Raw genomic sequence first — 27,383 nt, 5'->3', positions numbered from 1 at the left:
TTTTAGTCAGTTTAATCTGCATTCTTCTGTTCCTCACATCTAAAACGATCCATCCAACAAGAATGCAAGACTCGAAAGGTGGCTGTCCCGCATCTGAACAGCACGTACCCCTCGAAGTACTCCATACCCCTCAGAGGAGACTCCTTCATCCCAGGCAGCAGCCTACAAGCAGTGGTCTTGCCTGCCACAACACTGCACAGCGCCTGCAGCCACGCCAAGCCTCCATCCCCTCCGGATGGGAAGGGGTTTGCTCTCAGTCACAGAGGAAAGAGGAAAACCAAAGAGAAGGCAGAAGCCCACCTTGAACTGACAGATTTATCACTAACACCAGCAATATCTGCACGTGCCAATAGATATATGAAGACTTGAAACTACCTAAAACAATTAATTTGGTATTTTTACACCTGGAGAGGCAGAAGAGCAAGAGGAATTTTATGGAAAAAGAACTAGCTAGAACACCTTTGTAAAACTGCATGGTAGAAAGGAATGGCAAGGAACAGAAAGACAGAATGAGGATAGTTATCTTAAAATCTACGTCTGCAGAACAGTTTAAATGATACACTTCAAGATACATTACACCTCTTTTCTCAAAAGCTAACAAATAATTTTCAGAAATTTGGCATTCTCAGGATCAACTAATCCATTTTAAACAGGCCTTATTGGAGAAACCACCACTAATTCTGTATGAAAATGCTGAAGTTCATAGATACCACCTTTAAGTACTAATCGCCTTTCATCCCCTGTCCTATCCTGAATTCTTTATTACCCCCTCCTCTTTCTAAATCTTATTTGCCATTCCAATGACTCTTTAAATAAACTCAACATGATGGAGGTCATTGGTAGATCTCAGGCACATCCAAAAATAAGTTACTTGCGTAAAAAAAGCATATTAAAATGTATTGCCACGCTGGATGCCCTTCAGACACGCTTCTGCAAAACTCATTCAGCAGCCACAAAATATTCCATTTTATTTATAGCTAAGAGTCTAGTTTATTTTAATAAATCTGTATTCATGTAGACACAGAAAACAAACTTCCTCAGTAGCTGGAAGCTTGCTTCAAAAGCAGCACAGGGCAAAAGCTGGTACGATGAAGGAAGGTGACACAGTTCTTATCTGCTCTGTGGCAGTGGGATGGCTGAGGTAGCTCGATAAAATGTGGTCCTTCCCTGCAGCACAGCTGGGGTTCTCCTCTTGGCTGTGGAGGGGGCTATGGCTGGCTCTGACTTGAGGGCCTCTACACCACCCTCACTACTGCCCAGAGCAAACCGGGGACACGACTGTATCCGGAGGGGAAGTTTAGTGCAAAACAAACCTTACAACACCAAGCCATTCCTAACTGAGTGGAGTCTAGATGTCAAACAAATTTCACAGACAGGTTTCTTTTTTTTTTTTTTTTTAAACTAAACCGATTTTAAACTCTTGGGTTTTGACAGCAAACAGCAGCACTAGGGAAATCTTACTGTTAGAGACCAGCTGAGAAATGCCAAGTCAGACTGACGAGTGACTGGTGTAAAAGTAAAAACTCCCTCCAGACAACAAAACCCAGCTCAGTGTGGGGGAAAAGCAGAAGCTGAGGAGGGTTGCCAGTATGCTGTCTTGTTACATAGACAGCAAATCACTCAACTTATTTCTACATTGTGTAAACGTCGTTAGTCTGGATTTATGTTCAACGCACATCGCACAGGATGACCCCTGCACAAAGCTAAACTGTTCTGAGAAGGGGACCAGCCTTTCTGACAGATCTCGCAGGGATTCCTCTAGCTAGAGACACCCTACACCTCCTAGAACGTAACCTTTTATTTCGCTTAGTGCTCTAACAGCCACTCTAATTTCCCCCCAAAACACCAGCAGCGTTTGACCTGGACAAAGTTAATCAGATATTCTCCTTGCTTCTTATGGTTCTGAGAGTAAAATCAGTTTTTCAGCACTTTCAAGGGAGTTTTGAGGAAAGTCTGTCAGGGTCAAAAATTTATTCTAATAGTTCAAAGGGTAAGCTTTCACACCTTTGTGTTTTGAAGATTGTGGAATTTGGCAATTGCCCATTTTTCCAAGAAAGTTCTTCTAAAACCTTGAGGAAAAATGAGGCCATAGCTGAGCCTAATTATGAGCTGAAAACCACGTGATTTGTACAGAAAACGGAATTTTGACAAGCAAGCTTTAACTTACCTATCAAAATTGAGCTTTCAACCAAAAATGATTACTGGATTAAACTGAACTCTCTCTGACATTTCCATCAGCAAAAAAAAAAAAAAATCTACAAATGAAAAAATAAGGCTGGTCACTGTGTCCTCTACACTCCTCCTGCTGCTCTCTAAGTAGGATGAAAGAAACAATCCTGCATTAAAAGGACAGGCTGTGAGAAAAGGAAAACAGCAGATTTGGAAGACAGCATGGCAGAGACAGATTGTGACCAAGGGGGATGGCAGAGTGACTGAAACAAAGGAGGCTCTGCAATCTCTTCCTCTACTTCAGAGCGAGGAAGTAGCACAGAAAATGAACAGCAGCAGTGGAAAAAAGCTACGTCTCTCTCTGGACTGCTTTAAACAAAGAAAAAGCGTTTTCAAGTCCCCAGTCTCCTTTCACACATCAGAGATTGCATCTGGTGAAATTATTGTTTACTTTTTCCAAGCACTTTTTTTTTTTTAAATGATTTTTTTTCTAGACACAGAACTCAGTTCAAACAACACAAGATGAGAAACTGGTGTGCTAAAGCACAGGCCGACACAGACCTTCCTCTCTCCTCAGTCATTTAAAATAATCTCCCTAAAAAATATTTTAAATGTAAGCTCCCAAAGCATTTACAATTAGGAAAGGTAATGAGCAAAATTTTATTGTGTCAAATGAAGGAAAAAGGTGAGTAACAACAATCCAGACATATTCGATATACATTTCATGGCAATTTCAGAGAAGATCTCCTGTGTCAACCCCGCCCCCAAACAGAAACACTCCTGACATTTCCATTGTTTTAGCAGTTACATGAAAAGATAAAACTCACTTTCCTTCAGTATCTCCTTTGCAAACTGAGTTTGTTTCAAAAAGTTAACAAAGAAATGTACTAATCTTTTTCAAAATGACATCTCAGGTCTTAATGGAGCACAGGACCTTCCAAACCTCAGTCACTGGTCTGATACTTGCCCATGAGGCTGGGAACCAGCAGTAGTTAATGTCCAGTGGCTCTCAGAATTAAGAATCACTGAGGAACCATCACAGATTTATGATCTGCAAAATAAACAGCTGTGCTCCACGCTGACAGCCTCAGACACCCCGGTTGTTCTGTTAGATTAATATTCTGGTTTCCATGCAGAAGACAAATTGGAAGCAGCTCATGTTTCCAGGTCAAGACACGCAGCTTAACCAGCATACAAGGTGTTGTGGTGGTGTTTTTTTCCACCACAGAACCACTCCTGATTAAGATCTGACAAGGCAATGGGATCAAGTCATCGCTGTATGTTTGGACATGTGAGGACACTACCTGGGAGGCTCTAAAGAGAGTTTTCCACTGGTCATGCTGATAACTTCACAAATAAGCTCTAAGAAATTGTTGTTGGTCCACTGGGCTTCAATTATCTGGCTTCCCAATGCTGGAGAAGGTTTGATCAAGTGCCAGCAGAGCTGTAAGGTTTTCTCTTTCACCAGTAACTCTCAGGGAGAGAACTGTTGTTCCTTACTCTTCCCTACCTGACACCCTGTTTCCCAAGCTCATACTCCATCCTTACAGGTTCTCAGTGGTACCAACAACTCGGTTCAAACTGCCAGTACATGATCTGAAACTATTAAAACCCTGAAGGTATCCACGACATTGCAGCATTCTGCTAAAAAATAACCGCTAGTGAGTAAAGCCAGGTGATCTAGGAAAAAAAAAAAAAAAAAGAAGCGCTTGCTGTAATGCCCTGAATGGAATCCAACAGAAAATGCCTGTGTAAGCAACAGAAAAAGATGATGCAACTTGAGTGAACTCATGCACACACAAAATTCAACTGTTCTCTGCCAATGCTGCCATGGATAAACATGGCTACGTTTATCCACATAAATGTTAAATATATATTTAAAGCTACACGGAAATATCTAAAAATAAACGTGATTATCATAAACACTGAAGGTGAAAATTCACTGCACTCATTCCAAACCACAGCTCTAGTCCCAGATACTTTAGTTCTTCACATCTCATTCATAAATGATATGGTAAGCCTGAAAAAAAAAAAGGACAGCAAAATGGTTCTGGTATAGAATTCTTCTGGGTAGTCAAAGAGATGAGAAGAGCTGCAGAAGGGCCTGACAATAGTCGCAGACCAAATCCAAATACCAGCATGTGCAAGGCAATGAGCACCGGGGAAGGAACAAGCAAGAGCTGCTACATATGCACAGACAGCCCCAGGCTCCAAGATGAGCTGTTCTCACTCTGCTAAGTGATCCCAAAATCACTGTGGGGAACTGGGGGTATCAGTCATCTCCCAAACTGCTTACAGCACAACCAGGAAAGGCACAGACAAAGCTCATCTGAGAGGTTTTTGGTGTAAGGAGACACCAAACGCACAAAGACTCGCCAGGCTGGAAGGGGCACAGCGAGGCAGGATATGAGACAGCTGCAGAGCCACGGGGCGGTCACAGAGCGAGTGATTCAGCCACAACTGGCAGGACGCGGGAAACAGGGTGCACCCGCTGAAGTCATCGGTGGAAAGTTTCATGCAAAAGGGAAGCAACTCCCTGCTGCCACCCGCCAGAACAATTACACGTAGTAAATCCCACGGGACGTTGTAAAAGTCTAAAGTGTAAGCAGTTTATAAAGGGTATCAGACAAGTCCATAGAATCACAGAATGGTTTGGGTTGGAAGGGACCTTAAGGATCAGTTTGTAACAACCCCCTGCCATGGGCAGGGACACCTCCCACCAGACCAGGCTGCCCACAGCCTCATCCAGCCTGGCCTTTTACAGCCACCAAGCACCCACGTGCAGAGGGATCTCGCACGGTTTCCCTCCCCACGCTCTTGTTACTGCCGTCTGCTCCCAGAGATCTGTAGGAGTTGCTGGCCCAGGTGTAACTGCAGCCCTTATGGGCCAGAGGACACGTACCTCAAGCTGGCAAGCCAACCAAGAACGACCCTGACTGGAAAGTCAGCCACAGCACCAGGCAGAGCCAAGACCCTCCGTTCTCATTTTAGAGGCATGGTACACAGCTCTCAGCCTCAGAAACCTGCAGTAGTTTCCACTTGGGGGATACTTTTAGAAGTTCTATAGGGTCAGTCACAACTACTAGAAGTCATTTTTAAAAATTAGACCAAGAGGCCCTGTCCTCCAAACCAGTGACTTAGACCTTCTGGAAAAAAAAAAAAACAAACCCACACCCAACAATAAACAATTTCTTACAAATTTAAAAATTTTAGTATTACAAGCACTGTAATGTTCAAGTTCAGTACAAGGAAGGTAACAACATCTTTATGCTCATGTTCAGAATTATGTTTTCAATGTACATGTTTAGAATCAGGAAGTTAATTCAACCTCAGATTATTTTTTTTTTAAAGAAAAAAAACTTTAAGTAGTCTTGGAAGTCTCTTTAGTGAAATTCTAAACACATTCAACTTGCAATTATTCCAGAGATGTGAGGGAGTACTAAGATGACCTGAATAAGGCATATTAGGTAAATGATGTCCTATAGAAATTGTAAGTACGTTCACCTTCGAGAAACCTGAAGGCAGATTTCTATAAAAAGCAGGAACAGATTTAAGCATGGCTGTGGAAAAGAACTCCAGTGAGCATCCTGTACTGTGCTTCACACAAGGTCATTCCCAGTTAAAGTACCATCCAAGGGGACCCACATAAGGAGACCTGAAACCTTACTGTAAGAGTCCAGAAGCTCAGTAAACAGCACAAGGGAATTAAGACAAAATCACGGATTTTTGTGATGTAAACGTGATCAACTTATTTGACATAGCAAGAGCATTAAAATATTCCTGCAGATTTCAGACTTGCAATGAAATGCAAATCAAAATCAAACAGCAACTAGGAAAATAAAAATAAAATGTCTTTGGGGTCGCATGCATGTTTTTCTCCCTGTAGCTGCAGCTTTCACATCACCTGCTGCAGAATACTGTAAGTGGTAATCAGTCAGATCTACTTGCTTGAAGAAAAAATCCCTAGACTGGAAAAAAACAGTACATTGCCTCTCTTATGAGTTTCTAATAGCTATGTTGGGATACAGCTTCCCCAGATGCACACCAGCCAAGCTCCTGAAAGCAGGAGCTGGGGTGACTTCTTGCCCTCATTACCAAAATTTAACTCTTGTGGAGAGAAAATCATCTTGGTACTGTCTGTAATAGGACACTGAATCATTTCTCTTCCAAAACGATTCAACGTGTACAGTGATTAAAGGCAAGAAGTGCACTAAACAAAACTGCAGGGTGAATTTTTAAAAAGTAATCCAGTGGGAGATCAAAGAGCTCTGTGGGAGAAGCATCTTCCTTTCATCCCCAAGACACACCATGTGCTGGTACTTGCACTCCTAATGAGGACAGGTAGTCTTTGGAGTGCTGCTGGTTTCACAATATGCAGGCAGGCTGCTTTATATATCATTAACCCAAATACGTAATCTAAGTATCATACTTTTACAAAACATCAGCAATAGGATTACTTTATTTGCTTTGACAATGGTTACTAGCAAATGCTCAAGGCAAGTTGGTAAGAAGAAAAATGTTCTCATTTTAGATGGACCTAATCGTTGATGTAAGTGCGTCAACTGTTTTATTTTAGGATGAAGATGAGCCCCAGCCTAGTACACTCTACAACAAACTAGACCTAAATTCTTCTGCAAGGCCTCCTTCTTGCTAGAGAGCAGCAGACTTGCAAACCAGGAATCTATTGTAAAAGCACATAATGACTCACTGAACTTAAAGGGCACAATCAATATAGAAGATTTATGCTATTTTTATTTTCTTTAGTTTGTTCTACTTCCAAGTATGTAGCAAACACGAGTTTCTTCTTTTTACTGAGCCACCCAACTGCACTGTTGAAATTACCAAGCAGAAGCAGAGAGCTGGAATAAGTGACATTCAAAAGACTGTTTTTTTTTTTTTTTTTTTATAAAGAAGTGAGAAATGATAAATCCTTTTTGGTCATGGAAAAGTAGCATTTTTTTTAATTTTTTTTTTTCTTTTTCCTCCCCTCCCCCCCCCCCCCCCCCCCCCGAAACAGTGCCATCCTCCTTGATCAAGGTCTCCTACTCTGTCAAAGCTGCTCCCAACACTAAGGAGCAAGGCAGCCTCAGGTTTCCCTTAGACAGATGCAAGTTGCTTTTCCCAGGTGATAAAGTCTGTAGCACTGCTGTGAAAAAAGTTCCCAAGTTATCACCCCCAGACTCTGTAGGGCCTACGCAAAACAAGGATTTCTCTGGAAAAAAAATGACCACTTCAGTTGGTGGTCGAACTCCTGAGTGTATGGGGTGGGTATAAGGAGATGCTTGAGAGGGAGCATTGCAGGAGCTAGAAGTAACTGTAAAGGTATAAAGTGTCTGTCAGCTACTTCCTAGGGCACCAATCAGTAAAAAATGCCTAAGAACATTCAGAAAATGATGCTGGGGAATAATATTGATCAAGACCAGCACCACTAACATAAAAACAACTAAACTATCAGACATGTCAGAAATATGTTTGAGGCCTCACACCCTTTTCCTGACCCAAGAACTCTTTCTATTATATATACACGTGTGTTTGCAGCATGTGAAGAAATACAGCAGAGTTTAACGGATCATGAAATACTATTACTATGCTCCAAATAAGATTTTTTCAAGAAATTTAATCTTTAATCAAGTTCTTACCCCAAGAGTATGCATGATGACAACTTCCTAGCAACCAAGGTAATTATTTCTCAGCCAGCATTCAGTTACAACATCACTGGCAACTTCATACCAAGGACTGATACACAGCCCAGAAGATACACCCTGCCTTAATGAAATACCCTTGCTTGCTTCACCAATTAAAAAAGAAAATGTTTGTATGCCAAAATTTGGATTTGCCTATGTCCAGGGACAAAGACCTCTTAAAAAAAAAAAATCCAAGAAAATATTTAATTTCTGAGCACTCAATATCAAATCCAATCAATTGTGGGCAGGTGAAAAACAAGTGAAAACAAAGCAAGCAACAGCTGTGTTACAACAATCAGGTATTTGGTGCTGCTTTTTCTTTTTTAATCAACTTCCCAGAAGCAGTTTAGATCTGCATATTTGTGTGTTTTAACTCTGTGCATCCAGATATAGATATATAAAAAGACAGAACAACAAAGCAGACTGTTATTTTATATATATATATATAAATATGTCTTGACCTCTATCATAGTTAAGTATAAATAATAAATTAAATATAAATATAAAATATAAAAATAAATAATAAATTAAATATAAATATAAAATACATATATGTGTGTATATATATATATACACACACATACATACACCACACACACACGTGCACAACTTCTCTCTCCATCAGTATAGGCCCTGAGACAAAGAACTGCTGAGGATTAAGATTTTAAATGGTAACCCATTTTAAGTTTCAACTGAATTTGCTATTTCAAAAATATTGCTCTGCTCAACAAGTAAGAGTGTGCTTTTTGCAAAAAAGCTGAAATTTGTCAAAAAGTTAAATACATAGTAATACATAGTAATCTTTCAGAAGCCCTATTATCTAAAAACAAAGTGATTTTTTTGTCTGTTGTTATTACAGAAAAACGGAAAACAAACACTAAGTTGGGTTTAACAACATCAACTTAATATTGAAGTAGAAAAGATGACCAAGCCTTCAAACATACTCTGCAAAACTACGTTAAACCATAAGACATTAGTCAAAAATTTCACAGAATCACAGAATAGTTTGGGTTGGAACCACCCAGTTCCAACCCCCTGCCATGTGCAGGGACACCTCCTACCACACCAGGCTGCCCAAAGCCCCATCCAGCCTGGCTTTGAACACCTCCAGGGATGGGGCATCCACAGCTTCTCTGGGCAGCCTGTGCCTCACCACCCTCTGAGTAAAGGATTTCTTCCTTTTATCTAATCTAAATCTACCCTTTTTTAGTTTAAAACCTTAACTCCTTGTCCTAACAACTCTTATGTGCTAAGCCATAGAATGGTCACTGAACTTTTCAGAAGAAAATCGTTGATAAATAGTGAGTTGCCTACGTGTGTGAGATTCACATACACACAAGACATTGCTATTGATTTCCCATATCCCAAAACATGCTGCTAATAACTTCTGAGTAATTTACATATATGTACACTTTAGTTCAATGTGGGACTAGAAGGTTTATTTCCTACCTGTAATGTACATGTGTAACTGTTGGTTGCCGGTAGCCAAGAATCCAGGTTTGGATGTCAATGGGTTCACCTTTGGGATACGCAATGGTTGTATCTATCACCCACTGGAGGCCTTTTGATTTGCTCTCTAGGAGTAAAAAGAAATGCTATGTTAAAATTAATCAGAAAGTGCATGCCACTGATTTGACAGTTATTCCGTTTTTAGATTACTTTATGAAGCTCAAATGAACTATGAAGCTCAAATATAGCTTAAAAATTTGAAAACATAAGACAGCCAAAAATCAAATCTAGATTTCATTTCAGAGCACAGAAATACTCTTTAGAAACTCTGGCAAGACCAAAACTTTACCACAGAGCAACTCCAGCCTTTGGGTATAGTCATATACCGCCTTGCCCCAAATCTTAGGTGCTTCCCCCCATTCCACAAAAGGAAAACTTCAAAAAATAAAGATCCAATTTTCTTTGCACTTTAAGGACATTTACAGATGGGCCTTTGTAAGAGCTCTCAGCACCTACTTCATTTGCAGCTCTCTGATGAAGCAATAGCCATGCAGATCCCTTTGGGCAACCCACCCCACTGCCGGGGGTAAGGCAAGCAGATAAAGGTGATTTGTGTCATAAAATAAGAGTTGGATTTTCAAAGTTTTTTGTTTGTTTAAATAAAAAATAAATAAAAATAAAAATAAAAATAAAAAGCCCTTACAGGTTCTTAAAAATCTGAGTTACAAGATAAAGAAGAAAAATTGGTCACTTTGTGTGTGAAAGACAGGAAAGCAATGAGGAGGAAAAGCTGGTCGGTTTTCACAATGGAGCTTCCATCCCCGAGGTCTCTGGAAGGCTGGTAGCAGGGCTTGCTCTTACACTCCTCATCAAATTCAGAAAATGAAAAAGGGTCAAAGGAGGTGAACATGCTTGCTGTGAAAATTATTCAGTGGAGTCAAATCTAAACCTTAATGTAAGCTACTACCAGCAATAGTCAAGAACAGACAGCAGCTTAGCCAGGCCCTCTCCCTGCTCTTGCTTCAGCCCATCTGGCCCATCTTCAATCCCCAGGTTCACCAAGGGGGAGAGCAGCAGATCTGGAAAGTGAGCCAAGAAGGAGGGGCACATTGCCAGATGGCACTGTGAGCTGAGTTTGTCAATTTTGTTTCCATTCCGTGGGAACTGGAGTTGCCTTGTATTTGAGGTCATGCCACATTTGGGCTAGCAGAGTAATGGCACACAGTTACACCATAGCCAGCAACATATCTCACAGAATTTTAAAAGCTGTCTGTTATAAATAACCACCTGTTGGCATAAGTAAGAGGTGTTACATCTTAGTACCACGTTCAAGACTCTTCAAGCCTGCAACTGAGATACTTAACTATGATAGAGGTCAAGACAAAAAACAGCACGAAGACAGTGAGAGACTGTTCACCAACCTTACCGATACAAGTATAGGTAGAGGTATTCAAACTGAAGCAAACAGAGAAAGGTTTCAGACAGAGAGGAATGATTCTTCATGCACAGGGGAGTAAAACTGCAGGGCACTCCTTGCCAAAGGATGTTAAGGATGCCAAGACTGGGCGTCAAGAGGAAACTGGACAGGTATATGGAAGATGTCCATTGGAGGAATAAATACATAAGCAGAAACCCCCATCTGGCTTGCAAAACGTGCCACACTGAAAATAATCACAAGCTAGGAGAATGTGAGGGAGAAGTGTGGCGGGAGGAGTGTGATGTGTGTTTGCTCTGTTTGTCCTTTGCCTCTGGTATGCACTTGGAACCACAGAGAAGATTTGGGGTTAGACAAACTTCTGATCTTGTCCAAAATTGCCACCCAAATTTTACTGAGGAGCTACCGCACACATGAAGAAATCTGCAGCACAGTCTGAGGCACGCTCTGAAAGCCACACCAACTAGAACATACCTGGCTGACTCACAGGTTTCCACCTGCGTTTCACTTAATTTGCACTCAATTTAATTAAGCGTGTGAAGACATTTCCAGCAACCCAATCACATATATCTGTCATCTTAAAAAAGCACCTCCTGTTGTCACGGTGCCTACCTGTACCACTTCATTACCAATGCAAATGCAGTACCTGCGCGGGGCGAGACGGTGTGTCAGACCATTTAGTTCATGAATTATTAGAAGCATGCAATGTGCCAAAATCTGACAACGTGCAAGCTACACAGGTCAAGCTGAAATATCCGCAGTGTCACCTTCTGGAAATACTGTATTCCAAAATGCTGACAGACACGTGAAATGAGAGCACAAGGCTCCAGGCCTGCCAGGATCATGACAGAGTGCTTGTCAAGGCGCTCTCAAGAAAAGCACTAAGTGCAGAGCCCTTCATTTTAAAAGCAGCAATGTATTAGAGAGAAGCCAATATGAAATTAATAGTAAATCCACAGAAGTATTCATTTAGAAATGGATTTCGAAACAAGGCCATTCGATTTATTATTTTCCCAGATGTAAAGTGGGAATGGACAAAGACAAGTAAATTGTCTGAGTAAGCAACAAAGATCATTAATTGTAATTAAAAAGCGCCAGATAAATATGGGCACATTATCTTATTATTTACAGTAAAATGTTTTTAAATCATTTATTAAATATTTAGCTAGAATTTCAAACTATTCTTTCAGTGGATAGTGCTTCAAACTTCACTATGGGAAGACTGCTGCAGTCCTCCTCGTTGCTGATTTCTTACCTTCTGCTTTTGTGGGGCAGATCTGTGCATGGACTCCTCAGATCAGCTCCAACCCTTTCTAGGGCAGCGTGGGGAGAAAGACACACCTCTGGCAGTCTGCCAGGAACCCCAAGTTTAAAAAAAAAAAAATAATTCTAAAGGGAACTTCAGCCTCTGCAGGCCTCCCTTTGAGCAAGCAGGTCTTATATATTGTGCTGTGTCCTGTCTATGAGGCATGCTTATTTTTAAAGCCACGAAGCTCTAGCAGATCCTGATGGACAACTGCACACAACACAAGGGGGTCCGACTTCCACATCTCTGAGAATGCTGCTTTCAGGTGTAAGGAGACTTTTGAACTAGCAGAAACTCAGGAGAGGCTACTACAAAAGTTATAATATGGTGTGAATCTCAGGTCTGGTATTTGTAACAGAAAAAGAGGGCATCGAGTATACCCATTCAAGAACTCCTCTTGGCTTGGCCAACGCAGCTACAGATGTTTCTGGCAGCCAAACCCTTTTGAACATTCTACCTCCACTAAACAACACTCTCATCCTTCATTTCTAGCACCTGCTGAAAGACTGAGCAGCCTGGCTGCCCGAGACTTCAGCAGCAGAAACAGCTGCAGAGGCCAAATTTAAGCTGATCTCTCCGAGGACTCGTTTTTCTCCCGCAGCATCAGTCTGCTTGCCACTTTCAGCCCCGGTGGATGATTTTGATTTCTCAAATTGCCTCAAAATGCCATCAGTACGATTCTGTTTAAACTGTACATAAACGTTCACAACAGGCCTGCGGGGATCTGTCCTACACGGCTGTACTCAAACCACACAGTAAAAATATACCTCAGTATCAATGGTACTCACTTGCCTTGGGAGTGCTAAGGTGAGACGTGCACAAAGACAAGATTGAGCAATCAGAGGTTATGGCAGTTTTCCAATCTAGACAAAAATAAAAATAAAACAGTCTCCTACTTTATTTTATTTTTTTTAAATCACCAGCAGAGGTAAATCTGCATAACTATTGTGTCTTACTTTTGTTCTAACTCTCCATTCAGCGATGGTATGTTGCTTTTTATTTAGTTCAGGCAGATTCTTCAAGACAGCAGTGCTCTCCCTTTCTGTGGTGCTCACACAGCAGACATTTGACCACCTCCAATTGGAGATTTACTGATGCTCAGAGCTTCTCATTGTCCCTTCCATTCATTCCCTGGTGTTACTCCCACCCAATGCTGCCATCCAGGCTCAACTAGGAGCAGACTCTTCAAAGCCACCAGCAGACCATCAGTAGTCACCACTGAGAAAAAGAATAAGCTACAAAGAGAGGCTTAGCTGGAAACCTTGCCTCCAGCCAAGCTCTGGAACACTGTCAAATTGCACTTGGAATAGGAAAGAAATCATCAACCGAGAGTGAACCTGGGGACTCCAGCTTCCACTTGTGAAAGAAAATATTTGCTAGCATTCACTAGGATTCAGGTGTGGCTTCCTGAATAGCTTACACTGCTCTAAATGCAGCCAAAAGAGGCCCATTGCCTCCCCTGCAACACATTCTGCCCTCTACTTGTCCTCTTGTGATCAGCTGGAGCACTGACCTCAAAATCAACTCCTTCCTCAGAAATTAGCACTCAGACGGAACATCTTACTCATCAGCCCAAATCTCTGTGCAAGAAATCACCTGGGAACAAAACCAGAAGCCCCCTTTACAAGATTAAAACCAACAGCCAAGTCCACCTTCCCACATTATCCAAGTCACATTCCACAAAAAGTGAATCAAAACGTGAGCTAAAAAAAACAAGTCCAGAGTCCAGCTCTGCAGAAAGGAAAACTGAATTTCTCTGAGATAAAGCAACAAAACTGAGTGTACTGTGCTACCTCTGAAGACAGACGGGTAACATTTCAATATGGCTGTGACCAAGCTCATAGCATCCTCTTATCAGACAGAATTTACTGCATGGTAAAATAAAACAGGATAAAAAAATATACTAGAGCACAGCTGATTAAAAATAAGCTCTGTAATGCATATCTTCAGTCAGCAACTGCTCCAAACTTCTTTGATTTGCCAACTGTTCCTTCTTAAGATTTGGATCTACACACAAGTCAACCAAAGAACAACAACAAAAAAAAACAGAGTAGTTGATTTTTGCCAGAAGATTTTGCTAGTTCTTGCAAAGAGAACTCTCAAACTTTCAAGACTATCAATTCTTTCCAACTCAGGAAACCCTTCACTTGCAACTGTGGCCTAAGTGCCCTGGAAAAAAGGAAAAGAAAAAAAAAACACACCAAAATAAAATAGCCCAACCATCAGTCCCCACAGAGTTAGGGTGACGATGGACAGACATCAAGTATTTTTATGCTGTCCTGTTTCTATTCTGCACTAACACCAAGGAAACTCAACAGGAAAGGGATATAATTTTTGAGGAGAAGGAGCTAATGTATAAAGCATTTTAACAAAAATCAGGTGAGGGGGGAGATGAACTCTAATCATTAGTAATAAAACTTGGAAGTAACGAAAAGATTGGGAGAATGATAAATAACAGAGCAGAAAGCTTATTACAGTAAGTTGAGTAACTTGGGAACCCAGGACAGAGGAACACCAGCGACACTTAAATAACACAGTGCAGAGAACACGAAGAAGTAGTGCAGAGGAAAAATGTTTTCAACGAACCATGAAACTCAAATGCGATGCTACCAAGACAAAAAAGTCACTTCCCAAGCAAGGGAGTGCAGTAAGGAAGGGCAAACTTACACACAATTTCTGTGCAAAGCACTGCTGAAAACAAAACCATACACGCAGCTAATTCTGGCATCCACAACTCAGTGATGGTAAACCAAAGAAGATACACCCAAGTTTGGTTTCACTGAGATGGGTTTCTTCAAGTGGTTAAAAAAGGAAAAAATAAAACAGATAAAAAGGAAAGATGACCACTAACCTGTTAGACTTTAAAATTATATAAACTTGTAATGTTTTATTTCCTTCAGCTGAACAAATATTCCTCAATTTTCTGAAGTGGCAAGAGTAAAGTAAAAGCATTTGGAAGGCAGAAGATTCGAGCAAGAGTCTTCCATGCAAGGTATAGATCAAGAACTAAACTTTCATACATCTCTGGAAGAGAAATTTTACAATGGTAAAATTTTACCATGGTAAAAACATTTTGGTGAGCTTAAGAGAGGAGAGGACTTAAATAGCTCGGTTTCACATGTCAAATATTACTCTTTCCTAGCCTACACAATTTATTTTTACTTCTCTTTTCCTTCCCTTTTATTATGTTTTCATGTCCAGTGCTCTTTTACTCTGAAAGAGTAATAGCTAAAATCAAATATTTGTCTCCTATTTTTCCCCAATTCTGTGTTTTCAGAAGGATGGGTAGATGGTAGATGTACTTTTATTATATTTCTGAGATGAGTCATTTATTTTGTTACCCAACTAAGTCAACTGTTATCAGATACCCCTTTCTCAAGAGTCTGAATCACACCACTCGAACAAACAAACAAAAACTAGCAGAGCTTGATGTTCAGAGAAGTTGCACTCTAAGATAGAAATCTGAGATTATGAAAACAACATATGTTTGGTTCCCTTCCAGAACCAGAAGACCTGCAATTCATTTGGGGAACTTACTTTTCACACTGTTCTGCCTTTGAGAGAAGAAGAAATGGAACAGGCTGACCTTTTCCTTCTCATTTTTTAGAACCTAGAATTTCTTAAGAAAATTTGGGCTTTCTTGAGTCCTTCTTTTCTGAACGTAGCCTGAAAGGAAATATTCTAATGCATTCCACAGCTTGATTTCAGTTCATTTAAAATATTCCTTCCACTCCTGCAAGAGCATCATCTCCATTCATTTCCAATGTTGACAAAAGTAACTTTGAAACTGAAAATCTGGAAGTAATTTCTGTATGAGGTTTCCTCTTAACCCTGAAATTTGAACTTCAGCACAGAAAAAAAAGAAGTTATCTGTGAATGTGGCTTCACTAGGTTGGGTGATTTGGTTCCAAATGAGTAAAACTGCTAAATGATTATAATAATTTTGGTATGGAAATACCACCACCACCCACCAATAAGAGAACAACACAATTCCCCTATCCATTGTTTCTATAGTAAGTAAAAGAAATCCACAACTGGGTTAAATAGGATCCAAGTCCACTGTCTGAAAGTGCCAAGAAGTTCATTTTTAAAACTGAGAGACTAAAAGCACCAAGTCCCGTAACTACAGGCATTATTTATATCTCAGCTGTACTCTCCCCTACAGCCCAGGCATCCCAGAACAATAATGCTGCAGGAATATTCTTGATCCCTCATAACTCTTCCAATACAAGAGACCCAAACCAATCTTTCAAATCCAGTCAGTGACAGCACAACTCCCAGTAGCAAAGGACAGTCATCATAAAAATCTGGAGAGAATAAAAGAAATTGAACTCAATAGAAAATAGTTCAAGAAGAATGAAATACACAGTACTGGATGCAAAATTACTTTTAAAGCCAGAAATAAAGATTTAAATGTAGCTTATTCCATATTCCAGAAATACTTTTACTGCAATTCCATAGTACTGTAAAGCAGCACAAACCACCGGTTTCGCAGAAAGGAGCTGCCCCACCTTCTCATCCTGCCAGGTGCTCATTCCAGTATCTGCTCTGCCCGTCACGTGTGCTGAGACGAGCATTCACACAGTCATGGTGCAGACTAAATCAAATTAAAATTAAGGTTTTCTTTTCCTTTTTGTCCCAACACAAAAATAGAGGAAATAAAAGCAAACGTGAAAACATTTATATAAATATGAGTGTGCATTACGGGTGTATTTGACATGTAGACAGACCAATTCAATATACATAAAAGGTTTTGCTTAACAATGCAAACATCTTGGACATTCAATTTGCTTTTTATCCACAAGAGTTCAGTGATCTTTACCTTTTATCACAGCGTCTCTCCCTGCAGGAGTTCCGTTTTCTTGTTGAGCAACAAGCGTTTTCAGGATTACTTGCGTTGCCCCAAGTCTTGGCAGGGTGACATGTTTAAGAAATGGCAAATTGTTTTTCTTGGCAAATGCCTGGCTTGTTTCCCTCCTTTTCCTCAGAAAGCCACCCTCTGGAAATAAAACAATCCATTTCCGATTACGGCTCCTGTAATATTTTTCTAGATGCTCCTGGAGTAACACAAGCTGCTGGTCACGGTGTGCTTTTCCCTATAAGAATAAAACACTGCCTGAGTAAAATGAATGCTTAAAAGAGACATCAGACCAATAATTATTACATTTCAAAGATTTCTCTCCCCTTTCAGAGACTCAAACAATATTCTCCTCAGAGCACCTACTGCTGCTTCACAAACCATCTGAAAAAAAATCTTTGCTAGCAAGGATGAAACTCTCTATTTGGTGACTTGTCTGCAGGAGACATCTGGACAGTGAATGGGCACTCCACCAGTAATTTCTCCTAGCCGAGCACTAACTTTCCTTGCATCATCTTCCACACACCTCTTCCCCTCAGCCCCAGCCAGGACAAGAGCTGCACGGGCACCAGAAGCCACAGCCAGACCTTACAGCCAGGCCAGGTGGGTTCCCCACCACAGCAAACAGAGGATTTCTCCCCAAACCAGGCCGCTTGGTTCTTCCCTTTAGCTGAAATCAGCACCCTGATGGGCACACTTGGGGACTGGATCTCTTCCATACCACATATGAAAGGAAAAAAGCCTCATGTGAAAAATGAATGTTTACGATGTTTACAGGTTTTCTTCCTCTAGGAGAAACTGTTGAGTGGGAAGCATTTTGTGCTTCGCGTAAACTTCACAAAAAAAAAAAAAAAGCCCACAGCAATAAAAGTGAGAGACAGCCTAGCCAACTAGATGTATGACACCAGCTTCCAGTTTGATAATTAGCTGTATACGGGCTATAGCCAGGTGATAATTAAACCCGAAGGACCAAGGGTAGGGAAAAAGACTCATTAATTTCTCCTCTTTAACATATTAGGACAACTTTTTCCACTTAAGACAGTAAAATTTGTCTTTAATTACTGCAGAAATATCTACATCATCTTCAACAACAATCTTGTCTCTTCCCACCTCCACACAAAGCAAGAGCAAGCCACCCAAATTTTCACAGGCATGAATTTACATGAATTAGCATTTTAAGGGTTCTCTAAGTTCAAGATACTGTCACAAACCTTCCACTGTACTTTTTTTTTTTTTTTTTTTTTTTTTTTTTTTCCCCCCCCTGGCAGGAAGAGGGAAGTAGTGGTGTTAAGGGAAAACAAGAAGAAACAGTATTTTATTAAAGACAAGTTGTGTGAAAGTCTGGATCCTAAATTTTAAAATCTCACCACTGCAATTATTTCAAACTTACCTCATGAAAAGAAGGAAAATGCTCTGCCTGCTCATGTTAATGCAATTAAAGAGCAATATAAAAGTTCCTCAGTTAAAACAGTCTTTTGACACCAGACCACAGGACTCCAGGATAGCACAGTACTTAAGAAAAGAGCAGTGAACAATAAACTGTATGCAAGTTAAATATCAGGACTTTCCAAAACCTAAACACACCTGGCAAATAGGACAGGTGGGTAACTGCAATTTAGCAAACACTGGGTCAGCTTTCTTTCTTTTAGAGGAAAGAAAACAGGTAGCAGCAGAGCACTGACAAATTCTTTAGGGTGCCATGCTATTTGCATCATCAATACGGCAAGTTACTGACACCCTCGGTTACCTGTCAACTTCTCAATGGGAGAAGAGAAAGCACCATTCTCCTTGTAGTAGACACCAAAAGCATTCCTAAAACTGCCGTTGTTGCTACTCATGAAAGTGAGGCTAATGTACCTTTTTAACCAAATCGGTTATATTGCACCATCATCAAACTGTTTATTTTTTATGTAAAAATAATGTATTTGCTCATCCAAATGTTAGTAGGGCCTTTCTATAGTTAGGTAAAAGATCATTACTCTCTCACCCTAAGCATGTCTGCTACACCCATTGATAAGAAGCTACCAAACGACTCAGAAACATTTTATTTTCAATATGTTTGCATGTAGACTTAGGACGATATTTTATTTTTGATGTTGCAGACCTCAGTCACTTGAAGAGGAATGTGCAAAACTATTTTTTGCAGCTCAGTAATAGTTCAGCTTTGTAACTGGAATTGCAACAACACATTCAGAAATTATAATTAACAAGCTGACAGCCTCGTGTACCTCAAAATGTGTATTTTGTGAATTTTAACCACTGAAATACATTATGAAGTATCACACCTGTTCTTTTCAATACGCTCACAGTACACTGTCATGTATCTCAAGATCTTAGCTTTATTATCTAATTTTGCTTGATGTTTTCTAAACAGGACTCTGGTTTTAGTTAAAATCTCACTTTAGATGTTTACTGCTGTGAGTATTTATTTTTAAGTAAATTAGCTTTTTCTCCTCTGTAAATGTAAAATAAGTGAATTTTCTCTGGTTGCCCACAGAGCTCAAGTCTAGACAAAAATAAAGAGGAAAGAAACATGTATGCTAGATACTACAGTTCATAGCACCAGATCCATACTTACCACTGTACTTTTACATTTCTACTTTTACAGTATGGTTTAATCAACAGCTAACAAACTCCCCCAAAAAGAACAAAAACAAAACAAAAGCCCGGGGGAAAAAAAAATAAAGAAAAATAACAAATCATTTTTTCATTTATTAACATTTAGGATGCTTTTCCAAACACATTCTTTCCTGATGCTCAAATACTAACTGATCCTCAAGAACCCATTCATTGCAATTAGTGCAGGTCCACCACTACCTGAAACTGGTACCGTGTCACTGTCTAAAGGAATGGTCCTGCCTTTCTCTATCTGAAATGCTGACAGTCAGAACAGTGAATTAACCAGGCTGACTGCACAGCTTCAAGGTCACTAAGGGAAGAAGAGAGGGGACAACAACGGGCAGTCAGAAGTGGAGAGACAAAGAGGACTACCCACGTACTTTGCTTGTCCAACTCTCACAAAAGACTTTCATCATAATCGAGTCCTGTAGACCTTCATGTCCACACAAATAATAAAATAAGCTTTAAAATAACAAATTTCAGAATATACTGGATTCACTCTATCAGAATACACACATATTTCAACATAGTTATTTCATTCTGCAAAGCAACCCTGAAGGACTTGCGCAAGTAAGTCCTGTCACACCAAAACACCCCGTATATACGGATAAATCAAAGCACCGTTACATGTTTCTATTTACCTGTCTTATAAAGAAGTCTCCATGGATTAGAGACACAATGCCAAAGTTTGTATACTTAAAAATATGATCCATCAGCCACATCATCTGACGGACAACCTGAAAATTAAAAAAAAAAAAAAAAAGAAAAAAAGAAAAAAAAAGAAAAAGAAAAGAAAAGAAAAGGCTTAGTAAATATAATGTGTAGAGACTTATGTATATACCAGTCACCCTCATAACAGCAATAAAACTAGCAAATGTATGGAAGAAAGTCCTTTTGCATCAAAGTATAAAGCTACACAAATGCTATGCTTCTCCCTCAAGAACCTTTTTGTAACATAACATACAGTTGTACTCTATTAGCTTTATGCTACAGTCATTTCTACTCAGTCTTTTTGCACTGGAGGTATAATGCTTCTTATTGACACACCGTCACAACTTTAAGTCATCTGCAAACTAAAACTATTTCTGGTGTTTGTTAAAGGTCACAAAACATCACAGGTTTGTGTTTGAAATCTCCAAGTGTTTTATATTTACCACAAAAATCTTTCCTTACGTTTTTGTACTTATTTCGGGGTGAGATCATTTTGTTCTCCCATTTCTGACATGCACATGCTCCCCACGTGCTCACTACAATCTCTGGGCAGTGGCGTTCACTGAGACCTATGCACAGCCTGCATACCATTATGGATTTCTCTCGTGGCAGAGCAGCCACATGTGTCCCTGAGAATTTCATTAAGTCATGCTCCTTGTCCTGCCTGGCCAAGCAGCGTGGTGAGAAAGCATAAGCACAGTGGAGCCATTAGATTCCCCTTGACCATCGTTTTTGTAGGACAGCAAAAGCAGATACTGCATGTGCTCCGTCCTCTGAGATTTAAAGTCTGAGAATTATTCCAAAAGTAGATAACAGAAGGCAAAAGCTTCTGCCCCCAAGGTCCTTCCCCTCTATAGCTCCTGTTTGTATATTTTAAGAGGAGTAGGAGTTGGCTTTCCAACACTGGAAGATCCGATGTCTCATCCATGCTGTCAATACGTTAGGCTGGCTGCCTTCTACTCTTCCCTGTGTTAGAAGGCTGCACAGACTGCTCCAAGTTCAGTGAAACCCAGTCATGTAACAGAATACTCTTCCGTTTATCACGATCCAAAGAGTATGGAGAACCACTGTAATTCTCTGACAGTCTGAAGATCATGTTTTGCGGGAATTTTGTTTCGTGAAAAATAATAATAATAAAAAAAAAAAGCTTGATAATTTGCAGTACCTATCTAGAATTGCATCAGTAAGTCTTCCTTCCAAATAAATCTAATCCTCTCTTGGAGTGTTCTGATTACCTATTCTCCCTTTTGACCACAGAAGCTATAAATGAATCCTGGGTTATGTATTTGGAGAAAGCTAACTGTTACCTACCCTGCTTCTTTTACTTATCCTTAAACAACTGCGGCCAGATGCTTAGCAAAGTGAAATTTTTACACACTTAGGAGAACATAACTGCCAAAGGACATTAAAGATGCTTTATTGCCTTATACATATAGCTGATATCTCAGCTAAATCTAAACGTCACAGAATGCATTAAGAACACCGTAACTTTTGTGGGGTTTTCATATCAGCAAACTTTCTATTTGAAGATTTTGGATAATGCTAGAACACTGGAATCTGGACTTTCTAGCATCACTGGAAGTGGAAAGGGGAAACCATGTCTGAGAGAAAAGGGCAGCTCTGAAAGACATGAAATACTTTGCTCCAGAAGCAAGCATCCATTCCTTCTCTATGACATGCCAGTATCCTCTCCTGTCTGCTAGTGACATTTCTTACTAGATGTTAAATATGTAAGGGAACAAAGACACAGTATGTATTCGTGAGGGATAAAAAAACAAAATTAGTTCCTGGATATAACTGCCCACTTGAGACTAATATAGGTGAAACATTTTTATTGTTTTTTTTTTTTTCTTTTTTTTTTCAGAGCTTCACATTCTCTCCATTTCAGTAAAAGAGAAAGCCTTAGCGAAGTAAAAAAGAAATAAAAGGTGGGCCCCAAGGGCAAGAATACAAAACATAGCATTACTGAGAGGTATTACTGCTCCTCAAAGCACCATAATACCACCTCTTCATGTCCACGCACCAGCCTAGGGAAGACATGTTGTAGAGAACTACATCCTTTGTCATCATCAAGCTAAAAATAGTTTTCAAATTCCACTGATGATGCTTTAGTCTGCAGCAGCACCCATATGACCCTCAGCGTTCATCTATTACTTTGGCTGTTTTACAAATATTGTTCTATTCTACCAAGTAGAAGCTAAGCCAACATAATCTGCTTGGCCAGAGGAGATGAACAACCATAATAATCTGCTTCCCTGAAAAGAAACAGTTTGGGTCTTTTGAGGAGTCAGCCTTGGTCCCTATGTGTGGCAATCCAAGAGGAAGAACTGCCCAGCAATACTGGGGCTTCCCTCCTCCCAGAGCACTTTTTGTGGCTGTGTGCCAGCTGGGCATTTAGATCACAAATTCAGATGACTGTAGTTTTATCTTGGAGGCTGATCATTGATCTGCAGGGTCTGAAGTCCCATCTCACCATGTTTTAGGTGACACAAGAGTTTCTAACAACCTTGCCTGGACTTCCTCAGTCTTGTTGGGAAGGAGTGATGCTACTGCATCAAAGACCGGCATAACATAAGTTTTAACTAGGACAAAACATACATACTGCTGCCAAGTGGGCTACAGAAAGGCAAACTTCAGAGCTCAGTGATTACAAATTTGCCTGTAAGCCTGTGCAGTGGTGTACTATAAAGTACAGAAAGGAAATACAAATATTTTATGTATGTTAATTGATGAATACACACAAGCACATAAAATCAAAAAAGGGGAGTTCAGAGGGTAAAACACAATCATCCTGTTTGCAATCAGAAAGCAAACTAGATTAATGGGTATTCCTTCTGTTCTGCTACCAAGGGCAGAGCAGAGCAAACTGCAGGATAATGGTGCTGGCACTTTTATTAATGTCCTCAGGAACAAAACAGCACATCTCATGTGGGTCTCTAATCACATGTATTTCAAGTAGGTTAAGCAAAGATACTCAACATTTTTGAATGTAGGCTCATAGGTGTTCATGGACAGAGAATTTTTGGATGCTGTTTCAGGTCCTTTTTTCTACACCAGTTCCACTTAAGCAAAGTTCAGGATGCAGAAAATAGTTTTTAATGAGTTAATAGGAAATGTAGGTGCCTCCTATTCACAGGCCCGTTTTCATTTCACCCTGCTTAGATTTCATAACAAAGCAACCTGAACAGACTGACTTTCATTTTTAAAGCACCTGTCCATAACAACAATGAAAGCCAGGTATGCATGTCTTGACATTTGTACTAAAAAAGCTGCAAGATGCATTTTTTTTTTCTCTCCATTGTACTGTTTCTGTTCTTAATTAAAAAAAATAAAATAATAATAATCAAATTTATCAATCCTAACCCAGCCAGAATGCAGTAATAACAATATTTTAATCTACTTCTTTAACACAGGCATTAAAGGCTATGAGACCTCAACCAACTTACTAAGAGTTTGCCTTAACACTCACAAACTGGAACAAACGTTTTGAGCTATATAAAAAGTGAAATAAGGTCACATCTGATTCAGCAGAAACCTTGCTCTCTGTGACTTGTCTTATGGTATTAGTCAAACAACACCAGACCAGCCCTTCTGTTAAAGCATAACTTTTAGCTAAGTTCCACTTCACTAATAAAAGATAAAGTTTTCTTTATCCACCTAAGTTAATCTGAAATGGAATAAATGTATTAACAAATGCATTTTAACTCAGTGTTTAATAAGATTAAGTTTGCTTAAAACAGATAAGAAACACTATCATCTGTATATAAGAATTTATAGAACACTAGAAAAAAGTATGTCACAGTTCCTGACCTGGCCCTTAGGAAATCTATCGTCAAGCTGCAAGAAAATTTTTGAATTCTACTTTGCTACACAGAAAAACAGAGTTTAGTCTTAAATTGAACATTTCTGACTTCTTAAATTAACAATTAAAAAGGCAGCAGCAAATGGATATATGCTTGCTGCTTAAATCTGGATTCAGTCCATACTACCTTGCAAAGGACAGTAAAAAAAAAAAAACACTTTGGTGCGCCACAGGAGGAAGTTCTTCCTAGTTCTGACACTGCCTTATCACTGAGAGGCCACCTTTGGTACGTTATTTTACTTCTCTGTACACTCTTCTGCGTGAGATGGAAATGAGCATTTCACTTTTGCAAAATACTTTGAGCTGAAAAAGGTCTCCCAAGTGGTAAGAACTGTTTAGAAACTAACACAACTTAACCGTTGTAATAAAAGCAATTCTTGGAAATTACTATCTGGTTACTTACAGACAAATATCAAAGTTACAAAATACTCTAATCTTTTGTAACTCCAGAGTTAAGTTTAAACAGTATTTAAAAAGAAAAAAAAAAAAAAAAAAACAACCAAACAAACTTGCCTCATTTAAATAGCAGTTTATTATATAATGATTTCTTTTGGATAGGTTCCCCCTCACTCCCCCAATGGTTTCACATTCTCTCCTGGTCAGAAATATGAAGCATGCTATTTAAAAGTGCCCGACTCAGCAAGTTCTATCAAGGATAAACTATCCTGATCTTTCTCATTATTTTTAGCCAGCTGTACCACTCATGCAATATTTTAAGAATGTGTTGAAGTTTGTACTTATTTTCTTTATTAGCTAAAAAAAATATTAAAGCCGCTCTAGGCTCTGGACATGTATATTCCAAGAGCAACAACAGCAACTCTAAGGGAAAAATGCTGATTTTTTAAGGCTGCTTTTCTTTTCGAAAAGCCCACAAACATAACATTCTCCGTAGTGAAGGTTATTTGCCACCTCAAAACCTTCCTCCATTTTTAGGATCTTCTGCACTCACTGAAACTTGCTTTGTCCTGACTGAAGCTTTTTAGCTAAGGAGACAAATAGGATAAACATGGCTTAAATTATACATATGGATGAGCACACTAGGAAACATACATGAGTCAACAAACCTCTGTGATATTTAAAGCACATGAGACTTCAATAGTCAGGGTTATATGACATACACATCCACAGGACTGTATCTTCACAGTCACACCTTGATCACAAAAGACAGAACAAATGTTTCCTTTCATTTGGGTATAGTACAGAATACCATACAAGCCTAACTTGAGAATTCCCAAAGGTATTAAAAGAAACTAAAAGTGCTTCTAGAACATTTTCTTCTCTAGGTTATAGTAGAAAGGAAGAAGTAAGTCCCTTTCTTCAGCCTTGAGTGGCACTGTGATACTTTCCAATTCAAATCTTTGAGGGGGTTTGTTTTTCCTTTGTTTTACAAATTGGCTCTGCTGGCATAAGTAACATCTGGGAAAAAATCTACAAAAAATGTTAAGTGACTGGTAGAGATACAGTGGATACATAATCTATATTAATGTACACTAAGAAAAACAGTGTCAGTTACAAGCTGTGCAAATGCAACAAAGAGCAGCTGTTTTTTTTCCCTTGTTTCCCCACAGTATGAGAGCACGAAAACCAACAACACACAGCTGGTGGAGCTTTTCAGCTTGCCAGGTGTGTCCCTCACCCTTTGTAGCCTAATCATACTTACCCTTTTCCCCTAATTTCCTCATTGATTTAATTTTCCATTTAGATCCATTACTCTAGTTTCTGGCACTACACTCTTAGACATGAATTTTCTGAACACCAATGCACGAAGTGACTGACATTAATTGCACTTCTCACCGAGAAATGCTTGAGAGTCTGTGAAATAAGAGCTTAAGCAATTCTGACCTTAGCTAGCCTGGATGTGCTGCCCTAGGGGAGTCACTTCCAGTTTCTGAACTCCAACCAACACCCCATACAGACCTTGCTCCTGACTTCATGAGGAAAATTCTACACTGGAATAAAGTCATAACCAAGAAGCTACACCTGTGTTGGTTTGACCAAAGGTGGTATGAATTGCAGAAGGACATATGGTGAGAGGAAAGAGTGGAGGACACGATTACCTGCAAGGAGATCTGCTTCCCTCCATGTTAACCTGGACCTGCACACTGAGTCAGCTTGTATCTGACATTCCCTAAAGGCAACGTTTATGGTCTAAAAACCTGCTCCAAGGTAATGTCACATTAAATGAAATCTAAACAAAAAGCTTCCTGTATTCAGAGCCTTGGGATTATTTGATGGATTAACAGACAAAAGAAAGTAAGTCATCAGCACCGCACACAGACACACGCACACCCAAGGTTACAAATTGCAAACAGAAGCTGCCCATTCCCCAGTTGTAGCCTACCGTGCCTTTATCCTGAAGGCACATCATCAGAGTGCAGACATCCCCCGTTGCTTGATGGTTCACCAGCACCATGGCTTCATCTTCCGATACTGCTTTAACATCATCACCCCATTCCACTACTATTGAAAAAGAAAAATAAAAGGTAAACTTTGTGATGACCACATTGCTAATTTCACTATATAAAAAAAAAAATCCACACCCACACACTTATAACAAAGAAACCTACATGCTACATGTCAATTTAAATTGGCACATAGCATAAGATACGCTATATTAGCAAGACCGTTTCTCCAAGCAGAGGGTATCCAGCTTAGTTTTAAATCGCATGCATAGAATAAGAACAAAACAAAAATACTCTATCAGGACATATGCAGAGATTGATCTTTTTGTGTCATTACACCATTCTATATTTAGGGTCTCAAAATTACATAAGGTTTTGACCCAGCTTTCAAATTCAACCATCTTGCTTCGTTAGATTTATTTTTCGAATTATGTCATAAAAAAAAAAAAAAGCTGCTTTTACTGTTTTGTTTTTTTTTAAAACTTGGCAAGTTTGCTTCATTTCTACACATACAATTATTAAGCTACTTGGGTAAAAGAAAAAAAAGAAAAAACTTGAGTTGGAACATTCTGTTTAAAACACTACATTAAACAAACTTAGTAATTCAAATGAAGTTAGCTGTAAGCAAGAAAGTGGGTTCAGAAAACGAGCTGCTCAGATGACAGAAACTATTAGTCACTACTTTGTAGACCAGAGACCAGATACTCCAGTGGCAAGAATGACATCAGGAGGAAGCCACAGCTGTTGATCATCCAATATCTATACTCACAAAAACTATGCTGAGGTGAGGAGAAGGAGTTAAAATCGCTAGTTGCATCATCACAGAGAAAATAAATAGATAGAGAGTAGAAGGCCTCCTGCAGAAGAACACAGGATGGAAAACAAAAA

At 39.6% G+C, this 27,383-nt stretch overlaps 1 protein-coding gene across 1 annotated transcript in view; it reads right to left on the bottom strand.

Annotated features, from left to right (window-relative positions):
* Positions 1 to 27,383, bottom strand: part of LPGAT1 (lysophosphatidylglycerol acyltransferase 1) — a 66,491-nt gene that overhangs the window by 13,923 nt on the left and 25,185 nt on the right. Inside the window, exons 2-5 of the mRNA XM_032185437.1 lie at positions 26,435 to 26,553; positions 20,162 to 20,257; positions 16,866 to 17,139; positions 9,303 to 9,429 (exon numbers count right to left, since the gene is read on the bottom strand). Coding sequence (XP_032041328.1) covers positions 9,303 to 9,429; positions 16,866 to 17,139; positions 20,162 to 20,257; positions 26,435 to 26,553 — 616 coding nt within the window. The remainder of the gene's footprint in view (positions 1 to 9,302; positions 9,430 to 16,865; positions 17,140 to 20,161; positions 20,258 to 26,434; positions 26,554 to 27,383) is intronic.

Source organism: Aythya fuligula, chromosome 3 (genome assembly GCF_009819795.1).
Source record: "Aythya fuligula isolate bAytFul2 chromosome 3, bAytFul2.pri, whole genome shotgun sequence".
In the NCBI taxonomy this organism is placed as follows: Eukaryota; Metazoa; Chordata; class Aves; order Anseriformes; family Anatidae; genus Aythya; species Aythya fuligula.
This window is presented reverse-complemented; position numbering and strand designations above follow the sequence as displayed.